Source organism: Danio rerio, chromosome 6 (assembly GCF_049306965.1).
Source record: "Danio rerio strain Tuebingen ecotype United States chromosome 6, GRCz12tu, whole genome shotgun sequence".
In the NCBI taxonomy this organism is placed as follows: domain Eukaryota; kingdom Metazoa; phylum Chordata; class Actinopteri; order Cypriniformes; family Danionidae; genus Danio; species Danio rerio.
Window position 1 is genome coordinate 4,405,494 of NC_133181.1, and position 18,844 is coordinate 4,424,337.

Sequence of the window (18,844 nt, forward strand, 5' to 3'; positions counted from 1 at the left end):
GTTTCTGTGTCCATTTCTGAAATGATCCACCACCTGTGTCAGAAAGATTCACAAATAAATGTGAAGATACAGAAGATGGAAATGACAATTATTTGACGTCTTCAAAACAAAAATGCCTTTGTTTTACAGCCCAGCAAGAATTTTTTGTTTTTAAAAAGGTCTAATAGACGTCTAAACATTGGCATCTTGGCTAAAACAAGACTAAATTTGGGCTGTCAGTGAAAATCTAATAGACGTCTAGGCCAAAACTAGACTAGTCATCAAGTAAGCATAAATAAATGACTACACAAATAAAGTCTGTCTAATCTGTCTATTTGACGACTTTAGTTTTGGGCTATTCTTAGATGTTCATTAGATGTTTGTTCACTGACAGCCCAAGTTTTGCCTTGTTTTAGTCAAGCTGTCTACATTTAGATGTCTATTAGACGTCTATTAAACACAAAAATGTTTGCTAGGAGGCATGTTTGAATGTTATCACGTGAAAAAAAAAAAAAAAATTGTTTCATATTAATAAAACATATTATTATTTTATTTTATTCTGTGAACTACTGATGAGATTTCTTCCCAATTTGCCACTTTTGTATAAAATAACCATGTAAAGCCATGTTTTCAGACAAATTTATGATAATAATTAGTCAACACAATCTTTGGGTCACACTTTGTTTTGATAATCCGACTGTTTTTAAGTTACATTGCTTCTACATGCCAACTAATTTTTATTAGAATATAAGTGGACTGGTTGTAGATTGCCCCCTTTGGGACAGCCTAAAAGTGTGGGATGACTATGGGATAACCCGCTCTGAGTAGTGGGGGATAGCCCACAGTCAGCCCACACTTTTGGGGTTGCCACAAAGGGGGCCCACACGTGCCCCACATTTCACGCCTGTATCTGGGCCCACAGTGTGCTGCCCACATGGGCCTTAAAGTAGCATGTTCGCTGGGTTAGCCTGCTAAGAAATCCAGCTTAAACCAGCCTAGCATGGTTGGCTTTAGCTGGTCAACCAGCCTGGTTTTAGAGGGGTTTTGGCCACTTCCAGGCTGGTTTTAGCTGGTCAGGCTGGAAGATGACCAGCTAAAACCAGCTTGACCACCCTAGCCAGGCTGAGAGCCCAGCCAAAACCAGCTATGTCCAGCTTAAACCAGGGTGGTCAAGCTGGTTTTAGATGGTTTTGGCTGGTCACTTTCCAGCCTGACCAGCTAAGACCAGGCTGGAAATGGCTGGAAACCAGCCTGGAAGTGGCCAAAACACCTCTAAAACCAGGCAGGTCGACCAGCTAAAACCAGCCAACCATCCTAGGCTAGTTTAAGCTGGATTTTTCAGCAGGGTAGGGTTTGTATAGGTTGACATGTACTTGCAAAGTTTCTTTTAGTCAGTTAAATGTCTGTTGAAGGAGCAGTAGCCTATCGACAGATATTAAACAAAGTCTAATACTCAAATGGACCATCAAAATAAAGTCTTACCAATACTTCAGAAGAGATGTGAAAACAATATTTGATGAAATAACCCAGATTTTCAAAAATAGCAAATGAAAACGTGTTATTCTTATCAATTAACATTGTAGGCTATGTGGGGACAAAATAATGGTATTTGTTTTGCATTTGGAAGAAAGGTTATTAGATTTGTATAGAATAGGCTAAAACAAATATATACCGATTCTACTCGGAATCGCCAGAGCTCATAGAATAATGTCATTTTAAGCGGTTGTTTGCTGTGTGTTTGTAATTTGAGGCTTTTTGTCCGCGTTAAGTTCCCATAGTCTCAAGTCGAAGGCGGTTCATTGTTTTACCCACAATGCACTGCTGGTCGTCACGGCGCCATCTTTAGAGAGTGCGCGCTGAGGACACGAGAGCGTTGTTTATATTTCCATCTCGTCTGTGACATTTGTTTTACCTGGATTAAACATTTCACTTATAATTCAAGTTGTAAGTATTAATATTATCTTAAAGTATGAGTCGTGCTGAACGAAGGACGCAAAGAAAAAATCTAAATGACGCTCCAATGGACAGAAGTAGCATGTTAGCATGCTAGTCATTCAATCATTAAAATGGGAAATATTGTGATTTTAGGACTGTAGTGATCGAGTAGAGGGGATTATTCAGCTTCAGTAAAGTCTCTGACAGATAAATATGCAGTTGAAACATATTGTGGAGCTCTACTCTTGTGCTGGGGGTTATTTCACGTGTGTGTTGCAGCTAAATGCACGGAGACTCGTAAAACACATTCAACATGTATATAAACAATGTCGGTTTGCTATTAAGTTATTTGTTGTGTTAAAAAGCGATATTTAAGGAATATAAAAAGGAGACCTTCTGGACAAGTTCATGACCCTGAAAGTGCTCACTGAAATTTTTGAAAATGAATATTAAGTTATCTCTGGTCATTTGTGAAGTAAACTGCATTAAAACGAGTTATATGTAAGCAGAAAACTTGTATGAGCAACATGCAATCCAGTATTCTCTGTTAAAACTTGTACCGATATCAATAGCATTTTCGTGGCATAAATCACATAAAAATGTAAGATTGTGATTGAGGTAGTTTTATATTCACATATTCCTTCAGTTTTTTTATTAATCGTCTATTGTTTTAATACATCAGCACATACAAATAGTCACAGCTATACAGTAGGAAAAAATGTAAACCATACAAACAAGTAAACAGGATAATACAGTCAGACTAGGAGCTAAAACATACACCATAGAATAGAAAAATCAGGAGAAATTAATAATATAATACCTTAAAGGTGTCTATAGCTGCTAAAAGTCACTGGACTATTGATGGATGTCATAGGTGAGTTTCTCTAGGGGAATACTGCACTTGCTGAGACAACCACATGTACCTGAGGAGATGACCACAACAAAAGTATGCATTTCTTTGCCAGATAAACCAAGATTAAAAACATGCTTGGTGTGGGAGTTCAACACATTCTCTACTCCAGGGGTTCTCAGCGTTTTCCACTGCGGGGCCCACTTCTTTCTCCAATCAATTTTTGAAGGCCCACCTGTCTGACATTAGCTCTAAAATGTTTGTATGAAAAGCTCATTAAAACCTTTATTTATTAATAAATAATATATTATATTATTTTAATAAATATATATAATACATTTATGGTGCCTTCTATTATTTTCTATCAACATTTTATAAAAATAATTATTTAAATTTAATTATATAAAAAACTTAAACAATATTATAAATAATTGTATTTATTAATTTATTTTAAAGAGACAGATTCGAAGGGAGCCACAGGTCAACAGGGAGATTACAAAAGACCAGCTATTGCATATATATATATATATATATATATATATATATATATATATATATATATATATATATATATATACTATTGAAAAATATACAGACAAATGTAAGATACAGTAAAAGACCCTAAATCTGTTGAAACGCGTCGATCAGATGGAGGTTGAGTTTGCAGCTAGATATTATTGGGAGATCGCTGACAGAAACAGCGAACTGCTCCATCAGAGCGCGTCTGAAGCTATGCAAGTTTATTTTACAATCTATGGCAGAAACACCATGCATTGAGCCTTGCTAGATTCTCCTGTACGGGCCCGCATCCGTTATAAAAGACTTACAATTATGTGGACATATTCAATAGGTCACAAAAAATACGCAAAGAGAGACTTTGACTTCACGCATAGTTTGTGAATGAACAGGCATGCTTGTACTAGTTGCAGACGCGATCATGAGGCTGTTTTTGCGCCAAGTTTAAAGTAATCAACCAGAAAACAGGAGACAGTGCATTACTTCGATCATTTTAGTGTAGCATATTATTATGAGATCCAAAAATTCTAGCATAATATTGAGGGTTCGTTTTAAACTCGCTGCCCACCTGCAGAATCGCTGTTGCCCACCGGTTGAGGATCCCTGCTCTACTACTCCACCCTGTAACAAATACAATTCCTGAAAAAACTAATTTTATCTTAGATAGTCCTTGTAGAAAATGATGCATTTTCCTCCAAAAAGTCACAATACCAGAAACAGTGAAGGAATGTTCAGATCAGAGAAGTTTCTAAATCTTTTTCAGACATAAGGGTGTTAGATTAACTCTGTTAATATTCCTTCAGTTTTGAACAGTGACAACTTGTGACTGCTTTTAAAGTTAGACTTGAAAACAGCATTAGCACTATTGAATTGACTGTGAACACTGCTGTACTTTGATAGTTATTTGCGGCTAACCTGATTTCACTATTCAGAATATGCAAAGAATACTTTTCTGAACTTCTGAATATTATTAAGGAGAAAGTCTGAATGTGTGGATATAAAACCTCAATTTACCTCAGTTAGATGGTGTAAGAGTGTTATAGTAACACATATATTAGTATTTTGCATGCTGTAGTGTATAAGTGTGTTGAGTGTGTAGGCACAAATGTGTTTCTAGTGTGTGTTTTGTGTTTGCAGAGAGATGGGGGTGAAGGCGCAGCGTCCTCGCTGCTTTTTTGACATTGGCATCAGTAATGTGCCAGGTACGATTTATTCATTTAGAATTTTATTTATTTATTATTTTATTTATTTATTCATTTAGAATACTTTCAGACAGCTTATCATTCAGTTTCTGAAACTCTTAATATTTTTTTTTATTCCCACATGTGTGATCTTCTTGTCCTGCTTGCGCTTTGTGCAGCGGGCCGTGTGGTCATTGAGCTTTTCTCTGATGTTTGCCCCAAAACATGTGAAAACTTCCGCTGCCTGTGCACAGGTAAATAAAACGTTGGTCGAATACTCTCATCTATGATATGAACACTTAAAAAAAAACATGCACATGACACAGAGTTATGTTTAGGGAAACATATTTTCTACTAAAGCTTTTCAGTAAATGTCATGTAAATGAATGGGACTAATATATAAATAATGCTTTTAGTTGAAAATGGTTCAGAAACATGCACATAACATAACAAATGTTTACAATATCCAGGAACTCTGTATTGCATTTAGAGGGTTTCTTTCATCTTTGCATCCAGGTGAAAAAGGAGTTGGCAAGACTACTCAGAAACCATTGCATTACAAAGGAACTCCTTTCCACAGGATAGTGAAGGATTTCATGATACAAGGAGGAGATTTCAGTGAAGGTGTCACTTTACTGTTGTTTTTTCTTCAACCTCATCTTTTACATCCGTTATGTGAATGACATTTCATACAGTTTTTTCTGGATTCTGTTTGCTTTCATAGGGAATGGCAGAGGTGGTGAATCTATATATGGAGGTTTCTTTGAAGGTGAGTGTCCCATAAGACCAAGCATTTTAATAGTTTTGCTTCTTTTCTTTTTTTTAAACATCATAACAGTGATGATGTAATTTAGATAGTTTTGACCTAGTTCACTACTGTCTAAAAAATAGTTTTAAATAGTAATCAAAATAACTTGAAAAGGCATGTAAGTGGATAAGTTTCTAAAGTTCAGTCAGTGCTGTTTTATTTATATTTGTTATTATTATTAATATCCTGACTATCGGAGTTATTAATGTTTTTTGCATTTGTTTGTTTTTTAGTCTTAGTATCTTTCCATAAGCTTTTGCTGCTCAAGTTTGTTCATCTTTTATTCATGAAGTGTTTTGTTTACCAGTAGCATAAAAAATAAATAAAACAGAAGAATCTGTTTATCGTATTAATAATCCATCAAAAGCCAAAAAGGCTTGTCTTGAAATGTGTTTGTAGTGTAACAAGTAAATAAGTTAAAAATAAGGATTTTTTTTGTTTAAATACTGGTTGAATAAAAATTGTTGGAAAAATTTAATCAATCTATTTTTTTAAATTTTTTTATTTATTATTATTATTATTTCACTGATCGTTTAAACACACGCGTGCTAATGTGATGAATTGAATTGAAAAGGTATTCAATAGCATCTGATTCAAAAGGTCCTGCGTCAAAATGTCTGTTGATTTTTAACATGTACTAAGCGCTTGTTTGCACTTTATATACAGCGGGGTAAATAAGTATTGAACACGTCATCATTTTTCTCAGAAAACATATTTCTCAAGGTGCTGTTGACTTGAAATTTTCACCAGATGTTAACAACCAAAGAAATTCATATATGCAAATAAAACAAAACTAAATGGTTTAGAAATGGAGTTATGTGTAATAAAATGAAATGACACAGGAAAAAAAAGGGTTGAACACATGAAGAAAGGGAAGTGTAGAAAGGCAGTGAAAGCCCAGACAGCAGCTGAAATCTCTCAGTAGATCTTCAGCAACCCTCTGCCCTTCATCAGTGTAAATATCAGCTGCTTCAGTCCAACATCTACATTAGCAGGAGGATGAAGATGAAACCAGGGTGGACATTTCAGCAAGACAATGATCCAAAATCAAGCTGTAGAATGGCCCAGCCAATCAACTGACCCAAACCCAATAGAGAATACAAAATAAAGATCAGATTTAATAGATGAGACCCACAGAAACATATTGTACACTCTGTTGAAGTCTGTGAAAAACACACACCTAAGCAATGCATTTGACTTCATCATTCTCTATATGAGAGTCTTTAAGCTACCATTACTAAACAAGACTTCTATATAAAGTATTAAATACATTTCAGTAGTTCAGCATTTTCTCCTTGTGTCATTTCATTGTTGTTCCACATAACACATTTTTCAGATTTTGTTTTATCTTTGTTTGTATTTATTTAATTTTTTTACCAAAATCTGGTTCCATTTCCATGTCAACAGCTCCTTTAGAAGTATTATTCCCTGGAAAAAGAAGACCTGTTGAATACTTATTTCCCCCACTGTAATTAAACTAAGATTAGTAGCATCTCCTTTTATTCAAATGCCCTACAAGCGTATTTCAAAATGATCTTTTTTGCCTTATGGATACTGTTATTTACCAATAGCAACCCTAATTTCAATATTCTGTCTTTTTTTTTTCGTATTCCAGATGAAAGTTTCTCAATGAAACATACCAAGGAGTTCCTGCTATCGATGGCCAACAGAGGGAAAGACACCAACGGCTCACAGTTCTTTATGTGAGTCCAGAATACTGGCGTCTCTGCTGTCCGATTGGATGATGGACGATGATCGGCAGATTTCTTTTTCTTTTTTACAGCCTTAAATAGGCGTAATTGTTTGTCCTCAGTGCATTAAACTGGAAATGCTAATGCAGTCAAACTGATTTATGGTGTGCATTAATCACTGTTTTTGTGTTCGTTAGATTTATATTTACATTCTGCCTCACTGTTTTGTGTCCCTGACCATAGAACTACTAAACCAACTCCTCACTTGGACGGGTAAGTGTGGATATAGATTAGTAATTGATCACTAAATAGTGTATTTGTATATGTGCTGTATATTTAGTTGTGTTATTTCTCCCTCTGCAGAATTCATGTGGTGTTTGGTCAGGTGATCACCGGCCAGGATGTGATCCGGATGATCGAGAGTCAGAAGACGGATACCAACAGCAGACCGTATGCAGAGGTCAAAGTGCTCAACTGTGGGGAACTTGTTCCAAAATCCAAAGGTGAACACTGATTAAATTGTCTCATTGTGTTAGAAATGTTACAAATATATATATATATATATATATTTTTTTTTTAATGCACAAAGTATTATCATTTACACCACGAGATCAACTACCCGTGACATTGCATTTCAATTATTATTATTTTTTTATTTAAACTGATTTTTAGTGATTGTCTAATAAATTTAAATCATGAAATGTGTAACTGACAGAAAATTAAGCTAAATAAAAAATGCCTAATTGTCGGCGCTGATGGCGGAGTGGTTAGAGTGTCGACACATGCACTCCGGTGCTCACGGCGACCCAAGTTCGATTCCCGCCTCGAGGTCCTATGCTGATTCTTCCCTTCTCTCTGCTCCCGACACTTTCCTGTCAATTCGCTCTACTGTTCTATCAATTAAAGGTGAAAACCCAGGCAAAAAAATGTCTATTTGGTGGTGTTTAAAATCGTTTTACCTTTTTCGCCAATTCAGCAAGGGCAGGACATAGTATAGCCTTTAAAAAAAAAAAAAGCCAATAATGTTTTGTTTGTCTCACAGCTCTATCAGTGAGAGTGGTTGAGCTCGAGCACATTAAATGAAAAGCATCTTGAAAGGGGTGGGACATGTCGACACTAGAGAGCATCTTAAAAGGGGTGGGGCATGTCGACACTAGAGAGCATGTGATTGGTCATGATTTGATGAGAAACTGAAGTATGAGGTAGGGCTGCACGATCAATCGAAAAAAGATTGCAACCTCGATTTGACCCACTACACGATCTTGATTCAGCCAATTATATTTTCAAGTCCGGGAGAAGCATAAAGGCAGTCACACAAGTCTGTATGTTGTTTTTTCTACGTTGCTCAGCAACATGGACACCTTTAAATAGTGTTAAAAATGTCAAATACTGTACTTATGTCAGGGTGTCCGTGGGGTCTTAAAAAGTATTAAAAGTTGATGAATCAATTATGAGAAAATTATGGCCCTTAAAAGGTATTCAAAAGTCTTAATCGCGTTTTTACGAGGTCTTAAATTTTGTTCAAGCGCTATCCAAAGTATTTGACTCCAAAAAGCATAAATATATTTGTTTCCCTCCTAATATTAACAATGGCGTGCTTGGCGTGCTTCTCCTGGTTGGAGAAAGACAAGTTTAAACAGTGGTGTAATTGCATAATTTATTCTTTCAAGATTTGTTTCTTCCGAGCTCATCTGAGTTCTGTTGCACAGTTGTGCTCCATTGATTTATTTAGCAACAATTGTTTATTAGCAGCTGTTTATCATGTTAAAGGTTTGATACCAATTAGAACCTGAAGTGGCGATGAGGTCTTCAAATATCTTTTTTTCTTAAAAATCATAAGATATGATTCACCCGAAAATGACATTTCTGTCTTCATGTAATGATGTATTCGCGGGTGCTAAATCACACGTGAGCTGACGTACTGTTTGTTTACTACTGAGAGGGGGTCACTTTAGTGAACAGAACCTGCATAAGCTGTGAATAACAAGTAATAAAGTTGTAAATTACGCTCAGTTTGTTGCACAGAGTGATTGTTTGAGACCCGCACGGGATGTATAATTTTTTTTTTTTTTTCTCAAAGTGACAACAGCCATGACATGAGCCGCACTCGCCAGTGAAAGTGAAACCAAAACTACACACGTCATTTACATGATCATATCGCATTGCAAAGTTATGAATACGACAAGCATTTGATGTGTTTTTTCATTCATAGTGAACACAGAGTTGTGCATGAAAATAATTGATTTACCGTGTCACAATAACTACTCTAGTCTATAAAATGTTATTATTAATACTCTAGCCCAGGGGTGTCCAAACTCAGTCCTGCAGATTTTAGCTCCAACTTGCCTCAACACAACTGCATGGATATTTCTTGAAAGCCTAGTAAGAGCTTGATTTGGCTAGCTCAGGGGTGTTTTAATTGGGGTTGGAATGAAACTTTGCAGGACAACAACCCTCCAAGACAGAAGCTGCGCCCCAAATGGCACACTATGCACTCATGCACTATGTACATATGCACTTATACACTCTACAGGATAGTATATGTATGTAGTGGCGTCCCAAATGGCACACTAATGTTTTTTTACTAAGCTGAAATTCTAACCGTTTCCCTGATGACGTTTGACGGTCACCAAATCAGTGAAATAAATGACAGAATTATCAGATAATACCTGCCGCGAGTATAACCGCATTCACCATCAGGAGGCGCTATAATCACTCTCGTAAGAGAATTTTGCTTTCACCATCTAAAATAAATAAAGTTATCCAACATGTGCGTCCGATAGCTCCGCCCTTTCCGCTACGTAAGCAAACCTGCGGTCGTTGAGTGCGTAAAGTGTCCATCATTACACACTTCATTTTACCGGCTGAATGAGTGCATCATCCGGGTAATTAAAGTGCACTTATGATTTTTAGAGTTTTCAGTGTGAACACACTACTTACACTATTTATACTACAAAATGGCGTAGAATAGTGCATAAGTATGCGATTTGGGGGCGCAGCTCGAGTTTGGAAACCTCTGCACAAAAAGTGGCAAAATGGCAAGCATATCTCTTAAACACAATAACTTCACAATTATGAATTGGTGTATTATGATGTAATCGCTTTCCTGTAAATTAACCACCAGGACAAAGTTAAAGTCTATTCAAGTCCACCGTTCCAAGTCTGTACAAAACTTTGCATTTTAACCAAAAGCAGAGCTACACATAGGCCTAATATTATTATTGCTGTTTTACCATGCGTTTAAGATTATCATTAATAATAGCCTACTCATATTAACCTTTATTTTACATCTATAGAATCTTCAGACAATCGTGATCAAAAAAATTGTGATTCTCATTTTAGCCGGAATCGTGCAGCTCTAGTATGAGGTGACATGTATAAACTTGATCCATTTAGGCGGAAATGACAAGCTGCACGCCTTAACATGTTTATATCAGTTTTATATCTTCTAAGCATGAATTGTGTCACTATTTTTGTGCGCACTAGCTTATAGACATCCTAAAAACTAACGATATTCATACTAACATCTAACAAAACTTTAATTATAGGATCTTTAATAATGGCTATAACCCAATTTTTTGTTCATCTAAATTGAATGAAAGTGAGTGTTTGTGTTTTAAAATATCGTTTTCACTTTTGTCAATCCAGCAAAGAAAGAAAAGAAGAAGCACCAGTCGTCCAGCGAGAGTGAGGACTCTTCTTCTGACAGCTCTTCAGACTCGGAGGAATCGGAGAAGGAGAAGAAACGACGCAAGAAACACAAGAAGGAACACAAGAAAAAGAAGGAATCGAAACACAAAAAGAAAGAGAAGAAAGGGTACTTTGTGAACACAGTCCTTGTTTATTATTTATTTATTTATGATATTGTAATGCATTTGGAATCATAAAAAAGGAGAATTATCTGGATATGGTTTGTTTTTTATAAAATAAAATGTAGTTCTGTAATACCTAGGGCTGCATGATTAATCAAAGTTGACAAAGTTGCACGTTTTGTCACTAAAACCAGTTCTGTAATCAGTATTAAATCTCCCGACCTTATTTTTAGATGGACCAGCATTTACTACACAGCTGTAGTTCACTGACAGCCTAGTTTAAAGTTATATAGCAATAGCGCCCTCTGGTTTTAGAGGAGATTTACTACACACAACAACATGCAGTCAGGGATGAGCAGATGACATTCGCTGCTCTTTTAATTAATCATAATTTTGATTGCGTTTAAATTCATGGTGCAGCCCAATCCTATCACACAAGCATTAGTGTGCTCACTAGTGTTATTTATTTTACACAAATCAAACTTACTGTTACCAAGATTCTGAAGAGCGTAGAATTCTGGGCCACTGGGAAGTATTTATGGATGTATGAACTATGTCAAAAGTGCATTTATACTATACAACAATTCATATGTATTTATAATTTTTTATATTTTTTGCAGTCGTAAAATTGTTGCTGTTAAAATAAATACCTACTCGAAGTTTTACCGATTTTAGACTGAGTCAGTTTCTCAGTGAATCCACCCTTTTGAATGAATCATTTGAATCAATTTCAATTCTAATGAATCACTCATTAAGGCAGGCACTGGCCTTGAATCTACTGTGGTAAAATTTATTTTGATTTTCAAACCAACCGAGGTGCTATCACAAGCTAAAACAAAATCATTTTAATGGGAAATGATCATTTTTTTTATCAATATAAAACTTGAATGATTTCAGCAGCCAATACAATGTTTTAGTTTTTGCAAATTATATTGATTGTTTTTTACCCTTTGTCTAGTTTACTTGTTTTTAAGGGTATAGGCATCAATTTAGCTGATTTTATATTATAATTCTGTGGTTTGATAGTTATCTTAGATGCATACATAATTTTTATTTTCACACTTGTAGATAATTTAATCTGGTTAATTTTACACACTACATAACACAATTAGATGGCGATTTTAATAGTTTTTTTGAATTGGAGTAACATATCTTGTTATCTGTAGATCTGATGAAGAAGAAGCTGAACCTCAGGCTGTGTCCACTATCCGCCCAGAGGAAGTGCCACCCATTCCAGAAAACCGCTTTCTGATGAGGCGAAGCCCGGAGAAGCCCAAAGAGGAGGAGCAAAGCAAAGAAAAGGACAAGGTGGATTCTGGGAGAGAGAGACCCAGAGATAGAGACAGGGAGAGAGAGAGGGAAAGGGAAAGGTAAAATATGACAGTTTAATATTTCCTGCTATAATGGACCCTTTTCACAAGTCTGTGATGACGTGTTAACAGTTATCGACATCCTTAATCATTGAAAGTTGTTAATGTTTAGATAATATTTTACAAATGTATGTATATTTATATGCAATTATGTATGTATTACATCATCTTTGCATCAAATTACAAAAAAACGAATTACTGCTTATGTGGGGAGTTTCTAATGCAGTGTCTATGGGGACAGGACAGTACATTTGACGTTGTTCTGTCTTTTTTCTTTTTCTGAAAGTCTTGATAACGCCATCGTGGAGTTATTTCAGCAAATGGGACTGTAAAAAAATGTTGTTTTGTACTCCCATTCACTGCACTAAGTTTACCCAACTATGACTAATGAGAAACCCAAATAATGTGAAAAGGGTCCATACTATGGATGATAGCTTATTTGGTACAGATATTTTTAGACTTTTTTTTAATTGTTTTTTTTCTTTTAATTATTGTTACTGCAATAGTGGTAGTAGTAAATAGTGTGATTTCAAGATTATGACTTGAAATCTGTATGACCTGTGAATTCTATTCCAGACCCATGGCGAATTCACGACCAAACCGCACGCGCTTGGTGATGACCAGGTCGGGCCGCAGAATTAAAGGAAGAGGACCGAGGGTGAGAGAATAAATCCTTGTTTGATAGGCAGATTATAAGAGTTTGGATGTAGACACACTGCTGTTCAAAATTTAGGATCAAGGTTAAACAAATTAAATTAATGTCTTTAATGTCTAATCTCTACATTGGTTTGATCCAAAATACAGTGAAAACAGAACTATTGTTACTGTTAAGTGTAAAATAACTTTTTTTTTTTTTTTAAGATGTCTTATTTTCCCAAGTCTTATTAATTTCTCTGATTTGTCCACAATTGTAATTTATAGAGAGTTTAAAGTAACAATAATTATTTGAACTAGTGATCTTTTAAAATGCAAATGTTAAAATACTAAAATAACTGTCCTTTTAAGCAATTCATCCTTTCTGGATAAAATAGGTCAAATAAAAGAAATTTTTTTTAAATAAAATAAAATGTAATTATAAAGATATGTATTTATTTTCTATGTATTTCACACATTTATTTATTTTTAAAATCACGATAGCATATTTGACATTTTAAAAGCAACATCATTCTGGTGAAATTTAAGGCCATTAAAAAGTCTTAATATTTTACGAGGTATTACATTTTTGTAACAATTTTGATTCTACAATCTATAGTTTGATGCTAAAGTTTGCCTGATTTTGATCTGCGAATATTGGGATTAATCTGTGCAGTTTAGGAAATCAGTAAAATCCTGCTGTATTTGACATCTGGTGCTTTGTTTACTGCAGTAACTAAGGCAACAACGTAATTTTTGCAGTTCTTGAGGCGCCAACATGCTGAATTAACATTTTTCTTCAGAAAAAAAAAAATGTTTTATTTTAGTTTTAATTTCTTACAATCAATATTTAGTAAATATGCTGCAAGTTAAAATTATGTCAATGTTACTGGTTGAAACAGTGGCAACAAGGTCTTAATGTATTGCATTTCAGTCTGTGATTCCAAAATATACCCTGTACAAATCTATATCCTCCTAGGGCTTGAGTGTCCACATGCGGGAACAGCACATTTTAGCTCTTAAATGGCTTTTTAAAATACCTTTAATATTTATATTTTGTTACAGACATACAGTGTCATCCTGCAACTGTTTTGCAGCATATGAAATGTCCCAAACACTATTTTAACTGTCCAAAATGGGAAGAAATATCGTTTTTACTCTCTGATAGTCAAAGCAAGTTCAAAAAAAAAATTCTATGTTAAATAGGCATTAAAAACCTTCAGGAAAAATTGTTTTATGTAAATTCGGACCAGGAGTCCACATATATAGACATCATTTTTCTCAAAAAGTACATCATATCAAAAGATGATGCTTAGGTTTTATTCTAATTAGGTTCCAATAAGCCCAAATATCAAAGAGAAATAAAAAATGCATGTAAAAAAACACCTTGGGCCTTAAGAGGTTATATATATATATATATATTTTATTCTCCCATCTCTCTCCTGTAGCGCTATCGGACACCGTCTCGATCCCGCTCGCGGTCCTGGGATCGGTTTCGCCGCAGTGAGACTCCTCCACACTGGAGGCATGAAATGCAAAGAACACAGAAAGCTAAAGCCAATTTAGCTGCTTCCCAGGAGCGGTGGATTAAAGGAGACAAGTATGTCCAATTTGACATTACATGCAGATATTATGTCCAGTATTGTGTAGTGAAGATTGCACCAATTTAAAAAGTATCCTAATATGTCCCTTTTTTTTTTAACTAAATGTGATATCAATCTCAGCTGTCCATAGATGGACTGTAGTAGACTAGTTCAAAAGGGTACCAATGGCGTGGTGCATGACAAAGTTTTAATCGACATCATTCTTGCACGAGGAAATGTCAAAGTAAAGCTGTACGGGTCGTTCACATATCATATGAGCAGCACTTCTCACAAAACAGATGCTTTATACACAAATACTGGTGCATAAATGTTCATTACTAACCTTTCTATGAACATGATTTGATCTTAACTGCAGATTAATGATAGTGTGAAATAGCCTACTATAATGTCTGCAGTTATATAAAAAAAATAAAATAAATGCAACGTATATGAACACAAACAGACCCTTACAGACTCTGATATGTAACTAATTACAGAAAAACTACACACAGCAGACATTTAGTCCTTATTTGGGTTCAAAAGCAACGCAACAGATAGCCAACAGTCAGTGCAGACCTCTCATCAATATCTTTAATGTTCACCAGCACATGTAGCCTCTGTTAGAAAGTAATTCCGTTATTTTCAGTTCATAATAGTCCATAGAATAACTCTCTAACAGAGGCTACATGTGCTGGTGAAGGTTAAAGATAAAGATAGAGACTGTGGGCTATATATTGCGTGTTGTGAACATTTATACTGTACTTATGTTTATAAAGCATCTGTTTTGTGAGGAGTGCTTCTCATATGAAATGTGAAAGACCCGTACAGCTTTACTTGGACATTTCCTTAGGGTGAATGACGTTGACTGAAACTGACTGTTGACTGAAACCAAAAGGGTACCATAGCAGTGGGAGCGCAAACCTGATAAAGGTGACCCGTATTGTACCGCTCAGTGAAAATTAGCCATTTGGCATTGGAAATCGTACCACTCAGTGGAAACAAGCCATCAGAAAATGCACTTTAAATGTATTTTTCCCTACTCAGTTAAACATTTAATATGTGTTTTTACATTTCAGAGGAGATATGTCAGAGGAAAAGACGAAAACTACTGAGCTAAGCAGCGTCAACAAGGCTAGGGGAGACAAGCAAGACACAGCAAGGAAGAACTCTGAGCAAGAAAAGAAAGTTTCAAAGCGGGACAAATCACGCAGTCCCTCCAAAGGAAGAGACCGAAAGAGAGACAAACATCGCTCCAAAAGCCGAGAAAGGGACGCTCGGAAAAAGCCAGACGCCGATGCGGAGAAGAAGAAATCTCGCAGCCGGAGCAAAAGCAAAGACAAGAAGAGGGAGAAAGAAAAGAGCAAGAAGCCTGATGACAAGCGAGGACGCTCGACTAGCAAAGAAAAAGACAGAAAGGAGAAAAATGATAAAGAGGTCGAACAGAAAGACCGAAGCAAAGAAAGAGCCAAAGACGGAGAAAAGGAGAAATCGAAGGAGGTGGAAAAGAAGAAGAACGGAGAACGAGAGCGATCCAGAAGCAAAGAAAAGGGTCGCGATGTTTCACGGAGATCCCGATCGAGAGGACGCGGACAACGGGGACAATCACGAGACAGAGGCCGCGACAGACGACACAGCAGCAGCCGAGACCGAAAAACATCCCGCCGCTCACGAAGCAGAGAGCGAGCTCGAGGCAGAGACGCAGAAGACCGGAGGAAGAGTGCAGACAATAAAAGCAGAGAAACACGAGGACGAGACCGCAGCTCCAAAGAACGCTCCTCTCAGAAACAGCGCAGCCGAGAGCGAGAGGATCGACAGAAGAGGAGGAAAGACAAGAGCGACACGGGAAGCAGCGACTCTGACAACGATAAACGCAAGAAAAGAAAAACAAGCGACAGCCCCAAATCGAAAGAGAGAGCTAAGGACAAATCGAAAAGCCCGAGAAAGGATGCAAAGAAAAAGGACTCCTCTTCTAGCGACAGCGACTGAGAATCAATGCTTTTATTTACGTTTGTTTTCCCGCCACACAAACATCAGAGATTTACAACCATACCAAGAGACTGATTTTAGTCTTCAACTCTGCTAGACATGGCCTGATCCTCAACGTCTGGAGTATTTTTTAAAGATTGATAGACACAAATTGGTTTGGAATGAATCTGCTGTTGTATTTGTTCGGCTTTTATCTCGTCTTCTGTCATGTTCTTGATCCCTACACCACATAAACGTTTAGTGAGTCCCTTGGTTAAAACAATGGTTACTTTTTGTTTGTTTCATCTGAGCTGAGCTGTTTTTTAAAAGGGGTTGGTCGGGGTCATGTTTGCGTACCTTGGAGTTTTGTAAGGGCTTTATGTTTGTAAAGAGATCACCATGTTGGGTTCGGCTGAATTTGACAAATAAAAAATTGATACTGAACCTGTGAGCTTTGCTGTCAGTGCTGTTTGTTGACAACATATTGATTTATGTATTTCAAGAGTTCACACTTAGCTGATGATTGATTATAAAGCTTGTTTGGCATGCTGTCCCGGGAGAGGGCCCTGAGCTAATAAGCTCCCTCCCGTTTAAAAGGCGAGAGGGGTGTTTGAGCTCAGGTAGATCTGGAGAACTTCCCTGCTCTAGTAGCTAATGAACAGAGAGTCATTGCTCTTTGGAGATAACTATTTATTAGGAGCATGTCTATGGTGCCAATTTGGATTAGTCATTTAACTTAAGTCGCATGTTTTTGGATGGTTGAAGGAAATCGGTGAACCCGGGGAAAACCCACATGAGCATGGGGAGAGCGTGTAAACTCCACACAGAAATGTCAGTTGGCTTGGTAAGGACTAGAACCAGCGGCGTTCTTGCAATGTGGCAACACGTGCTAACCACTTGGCCACCGTGCCACCCATCTAGGAAAGGAGTAGGGGTGAAAGGGGGGATTCTTCAAAATGAAGATGGCTGTTATATGGAACTGAGGGTACTTATAGTGGCTTAGGAATCGTCTGCTTGGTCAATCATGGATTGAATAATGCGGGACCGGCATTATAAGCACATCATCCTCTCCAAATTAGTTTATAAATAAACTTTACTTCTTTTGCTTGGTTTGGATTAATTAATACTAATTTCATGACCTAAATAATGGATTTGAGCCTATTTTTGTAATATTTACTTGCTTCTAGGGCCATTTACATCGAAATTGAAATCAACATCGCACTATGTTGATGTTTCGTAACATCTAATTTTATAAGATGGGTCGTTAGTTTATGTTGGCAGCCTCCACACTGGACCGGAATCATTGGATGTATATGTTCTTAGACAACGCACATATGGAACTGTCTTTGGCAAGGATGCATGGCGCCTCTACAAAAACTATAACTTCATGGAAATGTGCAATAACTAACATAAAAGACATGCTATCATGATTTTTTTTTTGTATGGGTATAACCTATGGGTAAAAGTCTGATGTATCTACCTTTGTTAAAAGTGTTCTTGTAAGAAGTTAAATGCAGAGGTTGATTTATTTATTTTTGTATTTATTTATTATACCGTTCCTTACTATTATTATTATTATTATTATTATTCTCTCTCATTTTTTTTCTCTGATTTATTTCATTTTTTGTTAATTTTTATTTTCGCCAGGGGTGAGTGGGGTGCAGGTACTAACAGAAAATGCAGTTTTAGCCAGGTGTCCTTGTCTATAACTATGTTTGCTAGATTATTTTCAACCATTAAATAAAAATTTGATCACAAAAAAAAGATGGGCCGTTAGCCCAATGCTCAACCCTAAACCTGGAGGATATGGACGTACACTACGGCCAATTTAGTTTACCAAATTCCCTTATAGCCATGACTTTGGGCTTGTGGGGGGAACCGGAGCAACCGGAAGAAACCCACGCCAACACGGGGAGAACATGCGAACTCCACACAGAAACTCCAGCTGACCCAGTCAGGGCCCAAACCAGTGATCTTCTTACTGTGAGGCGACAGTGCTACCCGCTGTGCCACAGTGCCGCCCATTACTTTTGTAATACATCTCTTAAAATGAGCATATCTTTCAGTGCACTGAGCCAGAAATCTCCATTTTACAGGTGTTTTTGTCGTTTACCAGAAAGGTCAATGTTTTATTTCTAAAATCTTGAGTTTGTATCTCGTTGCTGACAGTTTTATGGGTTGATGAACGATGCTTGTTGTATATATGTATTTTTTTTAATAAATCTTGCTTCATTTTAATGTTTTTTTTTTTTTTTTTTTTGTAGATAGCTTTATCCAGTGTTCAGATTTGTGTAATTTATTCAAATCGGTGCATATTTAATTATACAATGCCTCGTTCATCTCTTTTACTTTTCAGATATAATACAAAAACAACTGTTGATGTAACTGTTACATTGCTTAAATGAGGAAGTGAGGTCATATCTATCAGTATTTATTACACTATTCATGTCAGCAAATAAGCGTTGTATCTTGCAATCAATCTGTTCTTAAACACTTACAATGAATGAGTGCGTTTTTAATT

The 18,844-nt window shown here is 36.4% G+C and overlaps 1 protein-coding gene across 2 annotated transcripts; it reads left to right on the top strand.

Annotated features, from left to right (window-relative positions):
• The first annotated feature begins 1,817 nt into the window (after positions 1-1,817).
• Positions 1,818-16,772, top strand: ppig (peptidylprolyl isomerase G (cyclophilin G)). Of its 2 annotated transcripts, none has more exons than XM_073952790.1 (13): positions 1,818-1,923; positions 4,418-4,482; positions 4,641-4,715; positions 4,978-5,085; positions 5,186-5,230; positions 6,885-6,972; positions 7,158-7,233; positions 7,324-7,463; positions 10,609-10,777; positions 11,939-12,142; positions 12,719-12,800; positions 14,224-14,375; positions 15,435-16,772. In XM_073952790.1, the coding sequence occupies exons 8-13, from the start codon at positions 7,373-7,375 to the stop codon at positions 16,342-16,344; spliced, it is 1,608 nt and encodes a 535-aa protein (XP_073808891.1). In that variant the 5' UTR covers positions 1,818-1,923; positions 4,418-4,482; positions 4,641-4,715; positions 4,978-5,085; positions 5,186-5,230; positions 6,885-6,972; positions 7,158-7,233; positions 7,324-7,372; the 3' UTR covers positions 16,345-16,772.
• The last annotated feature ends 2,072 nt before the right edge of the window (positions 16,773-18,844 follow it).

What these genes read in the sequence shown, in the direction of transcription:
- ppig (XM_073952790.1), top strand. Translation starts at nt 7,373, where the DNA reads ATGATCGAGAGTCAGAAGACGGATACCAACAGCAGACCGTATGCAGAG. An exon ending in AAAAAGAAAGAGAAGAAAGG is followed by an intron (nt 10,778 to 11,938) that starts GTACTTTGTGAA and finishes TGTTATCTGTAG; the next exon opens with ATCTGATGAAGAAGAAGCTG. An exon ending in CGGTGGATTAAAGGAGACAA is followed by an intron (nt 14,376 to 15,434) that starts GTATGTCCAATT and finishes TTTACATTTCAG; the next exon opens with AGGAGATATGTCAGAGGAAA.